This window comes from Sturnira hondurensis, unplaced genomic scaffold (genome assembly GCF_014824575.4).
Source record: "Sturnira hondurensis isolate 20B ecotype Veracruz unplaced genomic scaffold, ASM1482457v3 Scaffold0007865, whole genome shotgun sequence".
Taxonomy (NCBI): Eukaryota; Metazoa; Chordata; class Mammalia; order Chiroptera; family Phyllostomidae; genus Sturnira; species Sturnira hondurensis.
The window spans coordinates 3,113,044-3,133,651 of NW_028080496.1; the positions used below are offsets into that span (position 1 = coordinate 3,113,044).

The 20,608-nt window shown below is 47.6% G+C and overlaps 1 protein-coding gene across 4 annotated transcripts in view; it reads left to right on the forward strand.

Moving 5' to 3' along the window:
• Positions 1-4,975: 4,975 nt before the first annotated feature.
• Positions 4,976-20,608, forward strand: part of CRTC3 (CREB regulated transcription coactivator 3) — a 75,760-nt gene continuing 60,127 nt past the window's right edge. For all 4 annotated transcript variants that reach the window (XM_037053562.1, XM_037053563.1, XM_037053564.1 and 1 more), the window contains exons 1-2: positions 4,976-5,303; positions 13,751-13,849. In XM_037053562.1, coding sequence (XP_036909457.1) covers positions 5,172-5,303; positions 13,751-13,849 — 231 coding nt within the window. In that variant the 5' untranslated portion in view covers positions 4,976-5,171. The remainder of the gene's footprint in view (positions 5,304-13,750; positions 13,850-20,608) is intronic.

Sequence of the window (20,608 nt, forward strand, 5' to 3'; positions counted from 1 at the left end):
TAAAAAAGAAAGAAATCTGTTTAACTTTCATGACCTATCTCTCCCCAAATGTATTTGGTGGCAGTCCTAGCCCTCTTACTTTTAAAAATATATATATTTTATTTATTTATCTTTAGAGAGGAAGGGAAGGAGAGAAATATCAATGTATGGTTGCCTCTCGTGAGTCCCCCGCTGGGAACTGGCCTGCAACCCAGGCATGTGCCCCAACTGGGAATCAAACCACGATTATGTGGTTTGCAGGCCCACGCTCAATCCACTGAGCTATGCCAGCCAGGGCTAGCCCTCTTACTTTTCAGAGAGAATCCTGTTAGCCACCTGTGAAACTCATGTTCCATGGAACACATTCCAAAATGCTGGAGAAAGAGGATTAGATGAGAGCCTGACTTCCAGCTGATAAGTGGTCAGTATCACTTAGGAAACAAAAAAAATTGCAGATAGCAATCTGTGTGTGTGTACACACACACACACACACACATATATATAATATATATAAACACTTTTGTTTCCAGAAATGAGGAATCTATACATATTTAGTGTCTTTGTCTTAATTTTAAACAGAGTCAGAATCACCAGAGTTTTGAGGATAGCTCTAGGTGGAGACCAAAATAAACAAACTAAAAAAAAAATTAAGTCAGGCAAAACAGAGCCAATGCAAGGAGTGGGAAAAAATGTAAAAACAAAAATAACGTACAATTAAAGCACAACCATGAAGTGAATACAGGATGCTATTTAAAAAGAAACACTCTGGCCCTGGCTGGTGTGGCTCAGTGAATTAAGCACTGGCCTATGAACCAAAGGGTCGCTGGTTCGATTCCCAGTCAGGGCACATGCCTGGGTTGCAGGCCAGGTCCCCAGTTGGGGGCGCACAAGAGGCAACCACACGTTGATGTTTCTCTCCCTCTCTCTCTCTCTGAAAATAAATAAATCTAAAAAAAAAAAAGAAGAAACACTCTGAAATCAGGAAAGGGCATTTAGACATATAAGAGCAGAAATAAAAGTTGAACGGAAGGATTGGAGAATCCAGTTGAGAAAATTTATCAGCAAATAGAACAACGAAAACAGACAAAGCAAAATAGGAGAGAAAAAGATGACAGCAGTCTACAAGACCCATCAGCTATCAGGATTTCTGGGGGGGGGGGGGGAAGGACAAAACATGAAAATTATTAAAAAGAAGACAATTTCCTGGAACCACAGGATGTGAGTGTCCAGTTTGTGCCCACATACGGGTGGCACAGGAGCAGCAAAACCCCACATCAAGGCACGTCCTCAAGGTCACATATCAGGACACTGAGTCCTCAGAGAATGGCGGCGGGGGGCAGTCAAAAATACACAACACTCAAAAAAAGAGGGTCGCCTCCAGAGGAGAGGGAAACAATACGATTGATGGGCCTTCCCGACAGCAGCACCGGGAGTCAGAAAAGGGAGAATCGACGCAAAGATCTGAGTAAGAAGAATTTCCTACGATGACTCTTCTCAACCCAAGTCTGAGAGTAAAATAAAAACATGTGCACACATGGTCTCCAGGATTTTATTTTTTATTCTCCCCCCTGCCCCTCAGGAAACTACTGGAGAATGTACTGCATTAAAGCAGAAGTGAAGGGCAGGAGATGAAGGCGCCCTCAGGACAGTGACGAGGGGAAAGGAGCTTCCCCCAAACCCGCGGCTCAGATGCAGTTATATCATTCTGAGTTGTTTCAGAGAATTTCAGAAAGAGGGCACCGAAAGAGGGGAGGAACGGGGCTGAAAACACAACTATAAACCAGAGAGTTGGCGAAAGGGTCTGTTAATGGGTTGAGAGAAATCTAAGCAAATAAAAACAGACAATTTTATTTGTAATTTTTTAAATTGAGTTTTTATAAAGATAAAACATTGAATTGCTGTTCCACTTATCTCTGCATTCATCAGTTGTATCTTGCTTGGGCTCTGAGCAGGGAATCAAACCTGTGATCTTGGCATATTGGGAAGGTGCTCTAACCAACAGACCCACCCAGCCAGGGACAAAGTGGAGGCAATTTTTAACTCCAAAAAAAAAAAAAAAAAAGTGTGCCCTGGCTGATGTAGCTCAGTGGATTGAGCGTGGGCCTTCGAACTAGACGATCACGGTTCGATTCCCAGTCAGGGCACATGCCTGGGTTGCAGGCCAGTTCCCAGCGGGGGATGCATGAGAGGCAACCATACGCTGATGTTTCTCTCCCTCTCTCCTTCCCTTCCCCTCTAAAGGTAAATAAATAAAATCTTTTTAAAAAGTGCAAAAATGGAACTATAGAAAATACTTAATATACCCCAAATTATAATTTTAACTACATTGAAAGAATGGGAGCAAGAAAAATTGTATTTTTACGGGGACACAAAATAGCCAGAGCATCCTTTGCCATACTAAAAAATGAGTAGTGACTATCAAAAATTGAAGGGAAAAAAATCACAAAAACAGCACAATAAACTTATTTATAGTGGAAATTTGGAATTATGTTTTTAAGAACATTTATATAAAAGTTTATTAAAAATATTTCATAAAATTAAATGACAATTTAGAAAAATATTTAAATTTAATTTAAAATATTAATATTTATTTATTTTTAGAGAGGGGGAGGGAGGGAGAAAGAGTGGGAGAGAAACATCTGTGTGTGGTTCCCTCTTGTATGTCCCTGCTGGGGGCCTGGCCTACAACCCAGGCACGTGCCCTGACTGGGAATCGAACCAGCAACCTTTAGTTTCCCAGGCTGCTTGCTCAATCCACTGAGCCACACCAGCCAAGGCTGGGATTACATCTTTAAAATTATAGATCATGTGCAACTTTTTAAACAATGCACATGTATTTATTTGACTTAAAATTAAATTTTAAAATGATTCGGTTAATCCTAAGAAAAGTAGAAATGGAATGAGCATCTTCCAAATCGATAGGGGACATGTGCAAATTAAGACAAATTTCAGTGCAGTAGAATGCAGATATGATAGATGCTTGCACTGGTCAGTTGGTGGATGAATAGGGCGGATTTAGGTTAGCACCCATTCCGGCATCCTCCTGTGCCTTACTATATATTTCAGGAGCTGAAGGACTACAATCACATTTCCTAGATGTTATTGCAGTAGGATTCTGGATGCAATTTCGGCTCCTCAGTTACATTTCCTCTCTGATTTGATTTGTAAGGTACAAGTGAGGGAGAGCCACGTATCGGTGGAGACCAGTATGGAGTTGTCTGGATTTTTCTGCAGTGGCTTCTTATGGCGGCAGCTGTGTGGTTCGGGAGCTGGGAAGTTTAGTGACAGCTTTCCAATTCAACAGATGGCTTCCAGATTTTAGAAGAGGCAGGGGCTCTTCTGGTGGCCTGGTTCTACCGGCATAGCTCTCAAAGTCATTTCTGAACATTCGGCTTGGAGTTCGTTTCTTTAGCGCCCCCTTCCCCTGCAAAACCTTATTGAAAACAATCCTGTTGTACTTAAACTACAAAGAATGAATTCTGTTCTCTGCAACTGAACTCCCCCAAATATAACAGAAAATCAAAAAATAAAATATACAGCCCTGGCTGGTGTGGCTCAGTGGATTGAATACCCACCTGGAACCAAAATGTCGCCATTTCACTCCCAGTCAGGGCACATGCGGGGTTGCTGGCCAGGTTTCCCCACCTGGGGGCGTGCGAGAGACAACCTATCCATATTTTGGTCTCGTATCCCTGTTTCCCTTTCTCCCTTCCCTTCTCTCTAAAAATAAAATACATTTTAAAAAGTATTAAAAAGTGTGGTAAAGAGCACAAAATGAAACAGAAAAAATCAATTGTACTAAAACAAGCTCAACTCTAGCTAATAGAGATACATTGTCACGTTAAGTTCTTAAAAAAATCCAGCTAGTTGCTGTGTAAGAGACATGATTAAAACATAATGAAATGCCACACAGTAGCTAAACAAATGAGTCAACACAAATGAATCTGGAAAAACAATAGTAAATGAAAAAAGTTGCAAAAGAGTAATCAGCATGTCATTTTTGCAAGATTTAAAAACAGAATTTGGTATTCCATTCGTGGTGGGTAGGTCCATACACCACATGTCATAAAAATGTAAAAAACATGAAGAGGTATGGAACGAAATGAACCGACTTGAGCACAGTGAGTATCTCTAGGGAGGAAGGAGAATAATAACGGTGGGGCTTTAGTTATGTCTAATTTTGTATTTATTTACTAAATAGCAAGTAAGTGAAGCAAAATGTTTTGATATGTTTCATCTTGATGGTGGAGGGCATGGAGTGTTACTGTTATTTTCTGCACTCTTTTGCATATCTCTGATTTATGAAGCACAGACACTTTCACAGCTGTCCTGGACATCTTGATGCACGCCAGCATTTATACCGAGTGGCTTCTGAACGGCAAAAGGAGAGGTTGAGGTGGACGGGCTGGCTGTAAAAGGTGAGGATGACATCCAACTGGAGCAGAGCCCCGCAGCCACAGGGAGACTTGGGAAGAACCTGGAAAAGGAGCCCGGGTTGAGGAGAGCGAAGGGGTTGCACCAGGGCGGGAATGGTGTCTCAACTGCGTGCAAATCAGGAGATGATTTTAAAAAGATCCCGATTGAGTAACTTTGTCTTGGGTGGGCCTGAGCAGACAGACAGTCAGCGAAACGAATCGAAGGAGGGAGCGTAATAAGAGCTGGAGGGCCCCAGTGTGAAAACTAAGGGAGAGAATTGCTCAAACCGAAGTCCCCTCATTTTCACCCCCATGTTAAAACTGTTCTAAAATTATAACGTGAATCCAGAAGTCTGGCTGTCCCAAAGTGCGGCGTTTCCGTGAAATAGTCGACCAGCTTCTCCCACGTGTAGGATCCGTTCGCTGTGCTGAGGGGGGTTTCCTGTCGGTCTGCGCGCTGCGGGGTGGGGAGCCCGGGGAAGCCCTGGGATCCAGAACCGTAGTGGGGGCGGGGCCAGCGGGCGGGGCCTAGCGGGAGGCACAGGGGCGGGGCCGGCTGGCGGGGCGGGGGAAGGGGCGGGGCCAGGGCGTAGAAGAGACTCGCGCGCTCCCGGCTGCTCACTGGCTTTGCGGCCGCGGCGGCTCCTCTGTGGGGTCGAGCCGGAGAAAGGGTCTCGGGCGGCTGCTTGGGCGGCCTGCGGACCGACGGACCGAAGGGTGGGCTGAGCGGCGGGCCCCGCGCCCGCTGTCTCCCCTCCGCCGGCGCCCGGCGGCGCTATGGCCTCTTCGCCGGGCTCGGGCAGCGCCAACCCGCGGAAGTTCAGTGAGAAGATCGCGCTGCACACGCAACGGCAGGCCGAGGAGACGCGGGCCTTCGAGCAGCTCATGACCGACCTCACCCTGTCGCGGGTGAGGGCCCGGGCCGGTGCGGGCGGGGGCGGCCACGGGCGCGGGCGGGCCCCGCGCGTGGGGTGAGAGGTCGCGGGCCCGAAGCGGCGGCGGGGCTGAGGCGGGGCGGCGCCCGGCGGCGGGGCCGGCCGCCCGGCCGCGGCCTCAGCGCTCCGCCGCCCGTGGACACTGGCGCGCCGCGGCGGCGGGACATCGCGGGGCCCGGCGTGCGGGGAGGTGGGTGGGAGCCGCGCGGGCGAGGCAGGCGGCGGGGCGAGGGCGGCCTGAAGGGGCGGGCGACGCGGAGCCCGGAGGAAATCACCCGCAGCCCGGCGGCGCGCCGTGCGTCTCCTCCGGGCTCCGAGCGTCCACCGCCGGGAGCCCTTCGGGGCCGCCGGGCGTCGGGGCCGCGGGCCCCAGAGTCCCGCCCGCCCTCGAGGGGGAGTGCTCGGGGCCGGCCCGGGCCGCCGGCATCTGGGCACCGCCTCCCCTACTTTCCGCTCCTCTGAGGTGCCCTGAGCGGCCCGCTTTTCCTGGGCTCGGCGCCGGGTCTTGCGCGAGAAGCGGCAAGGTGCGTAGTTGCATCGCCGGCGCCTGAGGGGGCTCCGGGGCAGGCGCGAGCGAGTGGGGCCGCTGTGCGGCGGGGCGGGGGAAGATGCAGAGCCCGCGGCCGTGCGGGCGCGGGGCTGCGGGCTGCGGGGCGGCGGGCGGGCCTCTCCGGAGGAGCCCGATGCTGACCTTGGAGGATGGAGGAAGATGGAGGAGGATGGGGGAGGATGGGGGAGGACGCGGATGCTGGGGCCGGGAGGCGGCTGGAGGGAGCGCGGGGGGCAGAGCTGCGACCCGCGGGTGCCGGCTGCCCGAGCTGCGGACGCTGTCATTTTTGGGGCGGGTCAGCACAGGAGTTTTGGGGGAAAACTCATTGAATCTTGTCAGAATTTTTTTAATTGAGGGATCACAGAAAACCGAAAAATTTTACAGAAATTTATTATATATATGTATATATCTATTTCTACATATCTAAAACATTTCTTTGGGTATGAATATATAATATTGTGTTCTATATAATTATAATATTGGGAGACACTCATTCTGAATTCCCATATGACAGCCATTGGCCGGAGCTGGGTGGCCTCAAGCGCCCCCTCGAACGGAGCGGGAATTCTCCTCATTGGCCACAGGGAACACCCCTCCCCTCACAACCTGAGGCTAGGTGTCACTTGCCATTTGTCATCTTTTCGATGGTGTTTTCTTGGAGTGAAGTTGGGAGGAAAGCAGAAAATAGTCTTGTGCTTACATTTCTGTCACACTCAGAAAAAACATGTAGATAAAGAAGGCTGGCTTTCAAGAAAAAAAAATTTTTTCCCCACGTCCTGACTAGCTTCATTCATTTATTACTTGCCTGGTGTCCACAGGCATTTCCATGTGACCTTGGTTAGAGTCAGGGATGAGCATGACAAGCTCAGGGCACATGGCGGGGAATGACTGGATAAAAGCTGAGGGTTAATGCTGGGCCTGTGTTGTTTTGTGTTGTTTAGATAAACGAGTTGTGTGTGTACAAATACATGCCTTCTCTATGTCTGCGCACGGTGTTTTGCCGTGTCTAATACACTCCTGTGCATACTGCGCACCTGCAGATCTGTGTGCATTGTACATGGGAGCATGATAACCATTATTATACCCGAGTATGATGCGCACCCGTATCTTTCCCTCAAACATCTGGGCAAAGAAGTACACACTGTACACAGCAAAATATGGTACCTAGAGTTGATCCAGTTTTTCACTAAGTTTGTGAATCCTCCTTAAAACATCCCTGACAGCCCTGGCTGGTGTAGCTCAGTGGATTGAGCACGGGCCTGTGAAGCAAAGGGTCGCCTGTTTGATTCCCAGTCAGGACACATGCCTGGGTTGCAGGCCAGGTCCCCAGTGGGGGACACATGGGAGGCAACCACACATTGATGTTTCTCTTCTACTCTTTCTCCTTCCCTTCCCCTCTCTCTAAAAATAAATAAGTAAATAAATAAACAAACATCCCTGGCAGATCAAGTCATGACTAAAGTGCAGACTTTTTTAAAGGCAAAGATTTTTCACAGATCCTCAGCGTTCATTACAATGAATTTTGATTCTGTTCCTCAGCTACGTTCAAACATAAGCTTGTATGGAATGTCCTTTGCTTATAGCTGTGATACAAACATAAACCAAAGTGAGTATATAAGTAAATTCAAAGTTAAAAAGACAATTCATATGCAATTAACATTAATTTATGGGACAGAGGCTACTTTGTCGGACTGAACTGGAGCTCCCTATGTGGATATAGTGCTAATCCCTGTAGCTCAGAGTCTCTTGAATTTAGCAAACCTGGTCATTTGTGCCCCACATGATAATTCAGCCACCTCTTGTCTCTATTCTAATTATTACAAAATGATGATACCACTTTGCCCTTCACCTGGTCCAGAGCATCACTTGCATTTTAATTTTGCCTGTTTTCTTTTCCCCTGTGTGGAATGCAAGTAAGGTACTACACCTTGACTCTACTGTGTTCATAAACACAAAGACAGATGATAACACTGAGTTTGCCTAGTAATATTGGCTTATTTAAAATTTTAAGGATTATTTTCATAATAAATCACGGCAGAGAACGAACACTCTAGAGAACTGTTAGATCCCCAAGCACATGCCTGTGAACCTCCAACACTCCGAAGATTCCAAATGGAGAAGGATCCATGTAGTAGTTTATTGGCAGCTGGATGGCGGGCACCCTGACTTTCCATTGCCAGCCCATGGCAGACATCGCCAATCAGTCTAGGTGCTCTTTCCTCTCTGAGCCTGTGCTGGGCTTCCAGACCTTTTCTGCCTAATCACAGCTAACCCTTCAAGTGCTAGAGTTAAATCCTGTTTGCCTAGTAGAAGAATTTTTCATTCCAGCTTTAGGGTTCCTCCTTATCAGAAAACACTGGGGAAATTTTGAGAAGAGAATGCAAGGAGGTCGCCCCTGGGATGGGAAGGAGAGGGAAGGAAGTGGAAGCAGGCTTGTCTGGACAGAGGCCGTTCCTTTGTTCCTTCATTGTCAGTACTGGAGCGCCCACTGTGGTGACAGGCGGTGGGGGGCTGTGCGTGGGGAAGGTGAAGAAGACATGGTATGTTGCTTCAAAGATCTCAGTTTGTTCCACAAATCCTTATTGAACGAGTCCCTTGTAGGTGCCAGAGGTGAGGATGGAACCTGGGGATACAGTGGTGAGCAAGCAAATCACAGTCTCTTCATGGGTTTTAGGATTTAATGGGAAAGACATTCATTCGACAAGTAGGGACACACTTGGATGGATATTACAAGGGGAAGCAGGTGGACTCGCAGAGTGTATGGTGGGGAGTCCCAACCTCCACTAGCGACCCAAATGGTGAGTGGGAGTGGGGAAGGCATTGAGAATATATGTTTGTGTGTTGAGGGGGAGAGAATGTTTCCAGCACAGGGAACAGAGGTTCGTCAAGGGGACAAAGAGGGTGATTAGAGACGAGGGGTTCACAGGGGTCAGATTGTAGAGACAGGATCTGGGACTTGATCCTAGGAACTATGGGGAGTCACTGAGGGGTCGAACCAGCAGAGCTTTGCATTTTCAAAGAACGCCTCTAGCTCCACAGTGGCGGCTGGCACAGAGGAGGCGGCGGCAGAGAAACTGTTTGGAGGTCGTAGCACTCTTTTGGGGATGTGGCGATGGCACTGAGAGGGAGGACTCGAGGATGCTCCCTTGCTTTCTGACGTGAGCCATGTCAGGGTCCCCTCTGCACAGAGGGAGCACTGACAGGAGCAAGGAGGGGGCAGACTCTTCAGTGTCGAGAGATGCTGAGTTGGAGGTGCCACTGAGTCATGTAAGTAGAGAGGGTCCAGCAGGCAGTTGGGGAGGGGTCCTGGAGCTGGGGGGGGGGAATCTGGCTAGTGATAGGAATGTGGGGTCTTTGGTGTGTAGCTGCAAAAGTAGATTCAGCTGCCTGGGAAGAATGTCTAGAAAACATCTTGCAAGTTGGTAGCCTAAATTCTAATTTGACCCTGTGACATGTTTTTAATGTGGGGCACCCAGACGTGTATTTTTTTCAAAAAATGAGGGCCAACAGTGAATATTGGGATTTTACACTAAAATATGAACTCTGGCTTGTTTTGAAAAAATGAGATTATCTGACAATACTCACCCTGTGTTTCTGCATGGCAGTGGTTACCTGGAGCTGAACAGTAGCTGCCACCATTAGATAGGGCAGCTGTGTGTTCTTCAGTTTGCCACACTCCCTACCACTCCCTATAGTGTTCCTCACAGCGACTCGAGCTCACTTCATCTTGTTACCTTCCATACTTGGCACCTGTAGGCATTTGAGTTTGTGACCCCTGCTATGTAGACTGGGCTTTAAAGAGGCCCTAGGAGAAGCCCAAATGGCTTCACCATTTAAAGAAGAGGGAGAGAAGAAGACGAAGGGGAGGTGCCAGCAAAGGAGACTGGAGAGCCACTAGACAGAAAAGCCGGGAGGATGATTGTTAAGAGGAGAAAATGTCGACCAGCTGTGATCAGTGCTGCTGACTTGGTCTAACCTGTTAAGGATGTGTCCTTTGGGCTACTAGTCATGTGGAGGCCGTTGGTAACTGAGGTGCGAGCCACTGCATTCACCGGTTGCTGGCTGGAAGGGAGGTTGTAAGGCACTGAGGAATGAATGGGAGAAAATGGAGACAGGGCTGGGAACTTGTTCAAGAAGTTCGGCTCTGAAGGACAATGTGTATAGTGTTGAGAAACCTCAGGATAAACTCGGCACATCGACCTGGAGCATTGATTTGGCTTGAATATTTGGGGGAAAACATTATTTTTAGATGAAAACAAACAAACATTACCTGTGTTATGGAGCAGTGGGGTCTCTCAGAGAGAAGTAGAGAGAGGAGACGAGAAAGACTAGGTTTGGGCTAAAAATTGAGCATTAGCTTTTCACCAGGCACTGTATTGATCTCTTTACATTCATGATCTCATATAGTTCTCACAGGTAGGTTTCTCATATAGTTCTCTAGAAGTAGGTTTCTAGAATGTTCTTCATTTTGCAGATGAGCGAGCTGAGGCTTCAGAATTAAGGTTGCATGGTCAGTAAGTGGTAGAGCTGGGCTTTGAATCCGGTGGCCACACCGAGTGTCTGCACATTCAGCTGCTTCAGAAGCATTGTTGAAAACACTTCTCTTTCCTCACTGAATTGCTGTGACACTTTTGTCAAAAATCAATTGGCCATGTATCTGTGGCCTATTTTTGGACTCTTTCTTTGGTTCTGTTGATCTATACGTCCCCTTCTCTCACAGTGGCACCCTGCCTAGATCACTGCAGCTGTATGCTGAGTCTGGAAATGAGGTAACTTAAGTCTTCCAACCTTGCTCTTTTAACTTGCTTTGGCTATTCTAGGTTGTTTATATATCCATAAATTTTAGAATTATCTTCTCAATTTCTATAAAAAGGCCTGCTAGGATTTTGTTTGGGATTGTGTTGCCTATTAGGATACTTTTTAAAAAGACTTTATTTATTTATTTTTAGAGGGGAAGGGAAGGAGAGAGGGAGAGAAATGTCAATGTATGGTTGCCTCTCATGCATCTCCTGCCGGGAACTGGCCTGCAACCCAGGCATGTGCCCTGACTGGGAATCGAACCACGATGTCTGGTTCTCAGGCCCATGCCCAATCCACTGAGCTATGCCAGCCAGGGCTAGGATACTTTTTTTTAAAAAAGAAACTAGTGAGGATTAGATCTCATTTCATACAGACATTGGAGGAAACTCCACTGAAGTGTGTAACTAAACTCTAGTGGTTGCTAACTTGAGTTACAGGGTAAGGTAGGTGAGGGAAACAGGTGGAGGGGTTGGGAATGAGATGTGAAGGGTAGCCAATCACAGGCCCTAGTGGGGGAATGATAATAAGGTGCAATGAGGAGCTGGTCAAACAGGAGAACCTCAGTGTGGCTAAGGGGGCCGTCACTCCTCAGCCCCAGGTGTTTTGCCACGTAAGAATACGGGTCCAGTGTGGTTTGAGCTCTCAATGAAGAGAAGCTGGAAATCCAGGTTTTTACAGCCTCTCAATTTTCAAGTGAAAATTTAAAACATTGAGTGGGTCAGTATTGTGGGGCTCAAACAGAACTCTCTAGGCTAAACATAGCCTATGGCCCATCAGTCTGCGGCCTCTGCCTCAGGCGAACCATTCTTTGGTCCTCATTTTCATCATCAGTAAGGGTGACAGTGTCGCAGACAGTCTTGGAGGTTCTGTTTGGTTCAGTGATTCTACGTCTCAAAAAAGGAAATTGTCAAAACCTCTCAAGGGTTTAGGAGGTAGTTGAAAATATCAACAATAATGATATTCTGAGAAGTCATCCAGAGCTTTCCATGTGACCTACCACTCTCCCATCTGTTCTTTCTTTGGGAAGTAGGAGCTGAATAATTTGCCCAGTCTCCTGGCAGCTCCAGGTTACAGAGCCAGGTCTTCTCATCCCAAATTCAGCGCTCCTTCTACTGCAGGGCACCCGTCTCTAAAAGCTCTGGAAATAGACACTTCGGGAGGGAGAGCAGATGTGGGTGGGAGACCGCGAGGGGGCCCTCAGCTCGGCTGAAGCATTGATCGAGGCTGTGGGGTCAGAGCTGAAGCCTTTGCCAGAACTCTGAGGGCAGGAGCCATGGCACGTATTCATCTTCATAGGCCAGTACCCGGCATAGCACCTGACCCCGCAGTTCAGAGTTCTTACGATGGACGGGTTGATGGAAGAAGGAATCAACGGCTTTAGATCAAGAAGGGTGAGAATTTCATCTAAAACGTTTGAAGGATACAGAGTCAAATGCTTCAGGGAAGTGCTTTGAGAACGTGAAGGTTACATGCTGAGACTCGGTTCTTACAGCTCAGCCGGTAGGTGGGAAAGCTCTGTTGCCACGTCCTTCTCTGCTCTGACGCTCAGGTCTGGGTGTCGACCAGAGCACGTCCCAGGGAGCATGTTCAAGAAATCAGATTCTGTGGGTCTGAGGAGAGTGTATACCTCCAAACTTCCAAAGAGATACAAGTCCTTACCTTTTGGGGAAGCATGTTGAAAAAGATGCATCAAGATTAGACATGGAACATTGGGAACATTGGGAACATTGCTGAACCTGGAAGATGGCTAGATGGGGTCTTGTATATGTTTGAAAGTTTTCATCATAAATGCAAAAACAAAAAAGTCAGAGAGCTTCATAGGCTCATCATTGCTTTTGGTCAAACAAACCTCACTTTTCTCTGAGCTTGTAAATAGTATCATTATTGAGGGAGAAACAAAAAGAAAAAAGGAAAAGAATATGGAAGAAATAAGAAAGAATGTGCATCTTGAGTTAGATTGCCGTTGCTTGGCTTCCTGTAGCTTGGTGACCTTGCTCCAGTCTCTTAGCTCCCCGAAGTCTGGGAGTCCTCGTCTGTAAACTGGGACAATGCCGGCTCCCTCGGTGGCCGTGGTGAGGGTTAGAGATGAGGCGGGCAACAGAGACTCAAATCTGGTAATTCGTTTTAATAAGACAAAGAGAAAGAGTAGTGAAAGGGTAAAAGTCTGCCTCGGGGTTCCCTTCCATCCTTTCTTCCCAGTGTGAATTATAAGTGCCAGGGGTTATATAACCACAGAGGTAATTTATTATTTTAGAAAGAGAACTCTTAAAGGCCAAATTGGTCCACTTGGGGGTTTACAAGAGCTATAACCAGTTTATTGCCTTTGAAAATGAAGCAAGGAAGAACTTGCGAAGAAAGTCACATTGAAGCCATGGCACACCGTCGCATACCTGCGGAGTCGGCTTCCTCCCTCACCCCAGTTAAAGATCGTACCCGGTGTTGCCGAGCTTTCCGATGAAACGGTTTTCTCATGTGTACACTGCTGAGCCCCGTGGGAAAGCATTCCGGCCGTGTGTGCCGAGAGCCATTGAAAGGCCTGTACCCAGAGACTTAGTAATCATTCTTTGGAATGTGTCCTTTGGAGATAATTCAGAAGAAGAAATATTATGTTGCCATCAAATACAATTGTGTCATATGGAAAAGGCTTAGGGTTGTACCTGTGTTGTGATTACCACCACGCAGTCCTCACACGTACAGGGGAGTGACTGGGAAAGAGCAGGGGAGGGGGAACAGGTGTGTCGCGCCGTCATAGACAGGGGCTTAGTTTTTCTTCCAGAAATTCTCTGTTGCTGTTGCAGGCTGTGCCTGCACGCCTACACGTATGCACTCAAAAGACTTTGCAAGAGTGTCTACCATGATGGCACACAGAACATTTGGAGCATGGGTAAATTCTTTCCAAAAATAGACTAATCAAAAACCACCAAGCACCGGAAACCTGGCGGCTTTAAGTAGAGAAGAAATTGAAACCAAGACTCACTCTTGAGCCATGTCACTACCACACAGCCTACTTTGGGGCTCTCTCCAGGCCTTTGCTGGCCTCTCTCAAAGTCTCGCCATCTCTTTGTTTCCAGGTTCAGTTTCAGAAGCTTCAGCAGCTGCGCCTGACACAGTACCACGGCGGGTCCTTACCGAACGTGAGCCAGCTGCGGAGCAGCACGTCGGAGTTTCAGGTACCTTTGGATATTTACTTCTACAAGCTGAGTGGACTGTAAAAAGATAGGCAGAGATTATCCTTAAAAAGATTAGATCTTGAAGGACTAACCTGGCCTAGATACAGTTCAGTGTTCTGGGCACGCTGTCCTTGTTCTCTTTCCCAGCTTCTGCAGCACAGGAGAGTGTGATTCCAATGTCCAGTAGGAATATACTGTGAGCCACATATGTATTGTAATTTAAGCTTTTTCAGTAGCTACATTGAAGAATGAATTTTATTTTAATAACTTAAATAATTATTTAACTCACTATAGTAAAAATATTATCATTTCAACATATTATCAATATAAAAACAGTAATGAAATAGTGCACATTCTTTATTTTTTGTATTGAGAGTTTGAAATCTGGTGTGCATTTTACATGGAGACACATCTCAGTGTGGACTGGCCACACCTCACTGTCTCCTGTGTCCCGTGTCTGCCACACGGCAGAGCGCAGATGTAAGGCGCAGGCCGCTGTCTCCATCGTCACCCGTGCTTTCATCAGGTTGTTGCACCTGTCACTTTCCTGGGGCTGCTGTAACACGGTACCCTAAGCTGGGTGATTCAAAACAGCAGACATGACGCAGGGCCAGTTCTGAGGCTGGAAGTCTGAAATCAAAGTGTCTGCCCGCTGTGCTCTCCGAAGACTCTAGGGGAGAGTCTTCTTCTAGCTTCTGTTGGTTGCCGCCAGTCCCTGGGGTCCCTCGTCTGCCTCCATTGCATACGACCTTCTCTATGTTTGTCTTTGTGTTCTCAACTCCCTCTCCCTTCTCTTATAAAGACACCAGTCACTGGATTCAGGGTCCACTCTTGTCCAGTTTGACTTCATTTTAACTTGATCAGATCTGCAAAGATCCCCTTCCCCAGGTTCTCAAGGTCACCTTCACGGGTACTCGGCATTAGGACTTCAGTGTGTCTTTGTTAGGGAACATAATGCAACCCCCTACATTGCATTTGTTGGTACTTTATTTCTTTTTTGTCGCTGAGTAGTGTTCCATTGCATGGAGGTGCTACAATTTGTTTTGCTATTCACCAGTTGGCAGGCACTTGGATTGTTTCCATCTTTTGGCAATTGTGAGTAAAGATACTGTAGATGTTCACACACAGTTTTTGTGTAAAGACCTAGTAGTAGAACTACGGGGTAAGTGTGTATTTTGTTTTATAAGAAGCCGCCGTACTGCTTCACTGGTCCTGCTGCTCCGCATTCCCACCCGCAGCGTGTGAGAGTGCCAGGGCCGGCCTGCTGTCTCCTCCGGCACTTGTTTTTCAGGTGTCTTTAAATTGCGGTAAAGAACACAACATAACAGTTACCGTCTTAACCATTTTAAGTATAATCTCAATAGTGTTAAGTGTATTCACATTGTAGCACAACCAAGCTCCGGAACTTTTTCCTCTTACAGAAATGAAACTCTGTATCGCATTCCCATCCCCAGCCCGGGGCAGCCACGCTTCACTTCCTGTCTCTCCGCCCACTCTGGGGACCTCTTATGAGTGACATCTGCAGTACTTGTCTTTTCTTTCCATTGGCTATTTCACTTAGCATAATGTCCTCAAGGCTCCTCCATATTGTAGCAGGTGACAGGATTTCCTTCCTCTTTAAGGCTAAATAATATTCCACTTTTTGTATAAACCATACTTTGTTTATCTGTTCATCCATCGATGGACGCATGGGTTACTCCCGCCTCTTGGTCATGGTGAAGGACACTGCTGTGCGTGTGGGCGTGTGGCTGTCTCTTCCAGGACACAACTTCAACTCCTGTGGGCGCGTACCCAGAGTGGGATCACTGGGTCCTATTGTGATTCTAGTTTTAATTTTCCGAGGAACTCCTAAACTGTTTTCTACAATTGCAATACCATTTTACATTCTCACCAACACCGGGCAAGAGTTCTCATTTCTCCACATCATCACCCACCCTCGCGATTTTCTGGGATGTTTTTTTATATTAGTCATCATAGTGGGTTTGAGGTGATGGTTTTTCATTTTTTTAAATGTTGACCTTTTCTGCTGCATGTGTGGTGCTATCTCATTGTGGTTTTAATTTGCATTTTCTTAACGACTGATAGCATTGAACACCTTTCTATGTGCTCGTTTGCCATGCTCGTGTCTTTGAAGTGTCTCTTCAAATCTTTTGCCCAGTTTGTACATTGAATTCTTTATTTTCTTATTACTGAGTTGTGAGAGTTCATTATATATTTTATTTTTTAAATTTATTTAATTATTTTTCAAGTACAGTTTCTGTCTATTACTCCCATCCCACTCATTATGTGTTTTAGATACCAATTCTTTATCTGATGTGTGTTTTGAAACTATTTTCTTCCTGTCGGTGACTTGTCTTTTCATTTTCTTTCTTTTTTTGTTTAAAGATTTGGCTTGTTTATTTATTTATTTTTTGAGAAAGGGGAAGGGAGGGAGAAAGAGAGGGAGAGAAAGTCTGATGTGTAAAACATCAGTTGCCCCCCACACGCCCCCAATGGGGGATCTGGCCTGCAACCCAGGTGCGTGCCCTGGCCAGGAATCACACCAGCGACCTTTTGGATCGCAGGCCGACACTCAGTCCACTGAGCCACGCCAGCCAGGGCATCTTTTCATTTTCTTAACAAAAGTCTTGAAGAGCAGATGTTTTAAATTTTGATGAAGTCTAGCTTATCATTCTGTTCTTTTATGATTTGTGCCCTTTGTGTGTTTTCTAAGAATTCTGTGCTTCACTCAGGATCTACCAGTTTTTTCCTCTCTGTGTTCATCTGGAAGTTGTATAGTTTTAGGTTTTATACTGAAATTTCAAGGTCGTCTTTTTTTTTAGAGAGGATTTATTTTTTATTTTTTTTAAAAGATTTTATTTATTTATTTATCTTTAGAGGGGAAGGAGAGAGGGAGAGAAACATCAATGTATGGTTGCCTTTTGTGCATCCCCTGCTGGGAGTTGGCCTGCAGGGAACTGGACTACAACCCAGGCATGTGCCCTGACTGGGAATCGAACCGCGATCCTCTGGTTCGCAGGCCCGCGCTCAATCCACTGAGCTACACCAGCCAGGGCTCAAGGTCATTTTTTAATGAAGTACAGAGTACGCGTTGAGGATCACCCTTCCTGCATTTGGATGTGGACTCGTGGCAGCACCGCTTGTTGAGAAGACCCTTCCCTGTTGAACTGCCTGGGCCATTCTGTTGAAAATCGCAGGGCCGTACCTGTGTGTGTCCCTGGCCCAATGGCTTCTTCTGCTCTGCCGGTCTCTGTGTCTCTCCATTACTTACCTCTCTAGCAAGGCTGGGAGTCGCGCAGTGGGAGACCTCCAACTTCATTCCTTTTCAAAGTGGACTTGCTTTTGTTAGCTCCTTTGCTTATCCATGGGATTTTAGAATCAGCTTGTTGATTTCTACAAAACAGCCTGCTGTGATTTTAAATGGGTTGCCCTGAATCTGTGGAACAGGTTGGGGGGAACTGATAACTTCCTAAGGCTGAGCCTTCTGATCCGTGAACATGGTGCAGAAGCACAGGTTTTGAGTCAAGTTAAGTTGCTTATAATTATTTAGTTAAACACAGTCCCCTTCGTTTTATGTTTTAGATTACTTTGGAGTTCACAGAATGCTTTCACATCTGTTATTTTACTTGATCTGTACCGTAACTTTAGTTGCTAAGCATAGTACTGTTTTTTTAAACTACTTTTTAAAAAAGGTTTTATTTCTTTATTTATCTTTAGAGGGGAAGGAGAGAGGGAGGGAAACATCGGTGTATGGTGGCCTTTCGCCCTGCTGGGAACTGGCCTGCAGGGAACCGGCCTGCAGGGAACCGGCCTGCAACCCAGGCACATGCCCTGACTGGGAATTGAACCGAGATCCTCTGGTTTGCAGGCTTGTGAGCATAGTACTGTTTTAATGTAGGTTAAAGGCCAATTTTCTATCCTCATGGAGGATGTAAAAGCACATTCTGCTCCCATAACCCACGGGGCCCCGTCAGAGAACACAGACTTATCAGTGGTAAACCAAAGCAAACCTTGCAGGCTTCCTTGGGATGATCCTTAGCGAGGGGCCAGTGATCGGTCAGGGAGGGCCTGACCTGTGGACACCCAAGGACAAGAGGAGGAAGTGGGCATTACCTTCTTCTCTGGGGGCTAGGGCTGCCTCTTCTGGGTGGGGGATGGATAACCATTCTCTAGCCTGTTCCAGACTGCAGCACAGCCGGGGCACCTGCTGGCTGTGTGGTGTGGAGGGCAGCCACAGAGAGAGGGACAGAGGACGTCTCTCTGTCTGGGGCCGTCTGGGTATGGTCATAGCCTTTCGCAGCCTCCACCTCACCCACCCAGTCCTTTCCCGTTACACCACTAAAAACGAACCCCGCTTTATCCATTTGTGACTCTTACCTTTTAACAAAATTGCACCGTTTTGTCTATTACTGAGCGTTTACGAGTTTTAACTAACGTAGGGAACAGTCTGGTGCCGAAGGGAGGAAGCCCTGCGGTGCGGCAGTGAGGCCAGCAGGGCCAGGCCCAGAGCGGCGCCTTCCAGAGGCCCGCCTCCAACACTCGGGGTGTGCGGGGCCCGAGTCTGCGTGGCAAGAGCGTGAGAGAACCACCACACGTCCATCAGTGCTGATGGCTTTTCTCTGCTGCCTTTTCTTTTAAAATTTTAAGATTCTTTAAAAAAGTAAACAGCAAAAGATACGTCAGTTAGAGTCAAACAAATGGAAAACACAGGTAGCAGTAGTAATCTCAGGATACCACCGCACTGACAGCCAACGTCAGAGGCCTGCGTTCGTGCCAGGCGCTGCATTCAGCTCCCTACACAGGTTACTTAATCTTCACAAAAACCCTCGGGTGGGTGTATGTATTTGGTAATGGTCATAGCATTGTTGGACTTTCACGTGATGAAATAACATAGCAACAAATTACAAAAAGCCAAAACCAGTGAAGCATTCTAAACAAAGCTAAGGGAGAGTGAGATTATGAGCAAATGAGAGTCACTATGTACAAAAATTTGTTCTCCGTAATTTATTCTCTAACCAGGCAAGATAGCTTGCCATTGCTCCCGTCATCCCCGAGCAGCTTCTCGGCAGAAAATCGGAGGTGGCCGCGTAACGGCATGCCAGATGATGAGAGCTGCTTCTTAGGATTCCAGGTGTGTCGCAAGTAGCCTATAGACACCACACATAATCCACACACCTGCACGTTCTGTGGTTGGAGCTCGCGGCTCTGAGCTTCACCGGGCTCTTGTCCTCCTGCATCTGCGGGACAGACGGACTGGGAGGGGTGTGTGTTCTCCTCCCAAGGGAGGGGCTAACCACGCTTCTTTTTCACTTCTCATTAGTTAGTGGATAGATAATAAATCCAGCAAATGCTTTTTGAGCACGTGTTATGGTGGCAGAAATATAATATTTGTGTATGAGACACGGGAAAAATAGAAATTGATAAACCAGCCCCTCCGCAGCAGAATGCCGTGGCCCAGTTAGTCCTTGTTCAGCGCCGTCAGCTCTGTGTCCTGAGGCCGGGTGGCCTGTGTCTGGCCCCTGCCCCTCTCCGAAGGCGGGCTGCTCTGCCCGAAGCCATGAGCTACGAGGGACTCTCTGAGCCTGCCCCACAGTGGGTGTGTCTTGAGTCACAGAAGAAAGAGTCTCTGTGAAGACAGAAACATCAAAACAGACTCTTGTGCTGTGTATTGATTGGTCTTCAGAAATTCCCTCCGTCTCCATGTTCAGCTTCCAGCCCCTCCTATTTCCCAACTGTCCCTCCTCCAGCTCTTTTGTGTCCTGGAGTTTTGGTAGCAGCTTGGAAGGCGACCTCTCCTTGAGCCTCGGCTCCTCCCCCACTGCCCGGCACGCGGCTGTGCGGCCATGAGGTGTGTGGCGGGGTATCTGGCAGGCCGGGCTTGTGTCCTCACTCCACCGCTCTTTGGGTCTGTGGTCCTGGGTGTCTCTTCCACCTCTCCAAGCCCACTTTCCTCCTGTAGAACGGGGCTAATAGTAATTGTCCGTAGGGTAGACTGAGCAACGGCTGGTGTGGAGGCATTGGCCCAGGGGTCGGGGAGCTGGAGTGAGTTAAGGGAACTACGGTGGAGAGATCACTGATTCCTTCCCAGGCCACCAAGTAAGTTCTGTTTGTGGAGGCCCATTGGTCAGTCTCTGTGGCTTCTATGGCCTGGTCATCTGCTCAGAACTGAAAAGTGAGAGGGAATTTTGTTCCCAAGGTCATAACCCTTAGCCAGCCCCACTCTCGGGTACAGCACGCTCCCTGCCAGCCCTGCGTGCGACAGAGCCCTTTTGTCCAAGTGCTGCCAGACACAGTGAGATAGGGCAGCGACCTTGGGCTTCCGTGGGAGACGTGGCAGACCCCATTCACAAACCGTGCCGGCATGTGCTGTTTCCAGGAAAGATGTCACCCCTTACTAATACCTATTTTATGTTATGTCTTAGTTTCTTTCTCAGAGAATGACGTTTTTCTGGCCTTGTCCCTAAATTCTGCGCAGGAGTCCACACCTCCCAAACCACGTGCACTTTGCGACTGGGATTTTTTTACTGTCTCTGGGTTCGATTTGCTCGCTGGTTTGCCTTTGATGTTGACTTCCGGCAGCATCTTCTCTTCTGCCGAAGGAAACAGTGAGAACCACAGAAAGTTAGGGGCTGACTGAGTAGCATTGGAATGCGTCTCCATCCCAAAAGAGGAGCCGCGGCCAAGAGTATGGTCATCGTAACTTTCATGCGTATTTGAGTAGTGCTTGACTCTTCCTTTGGAGCTGCCCGTGTGTGTTGG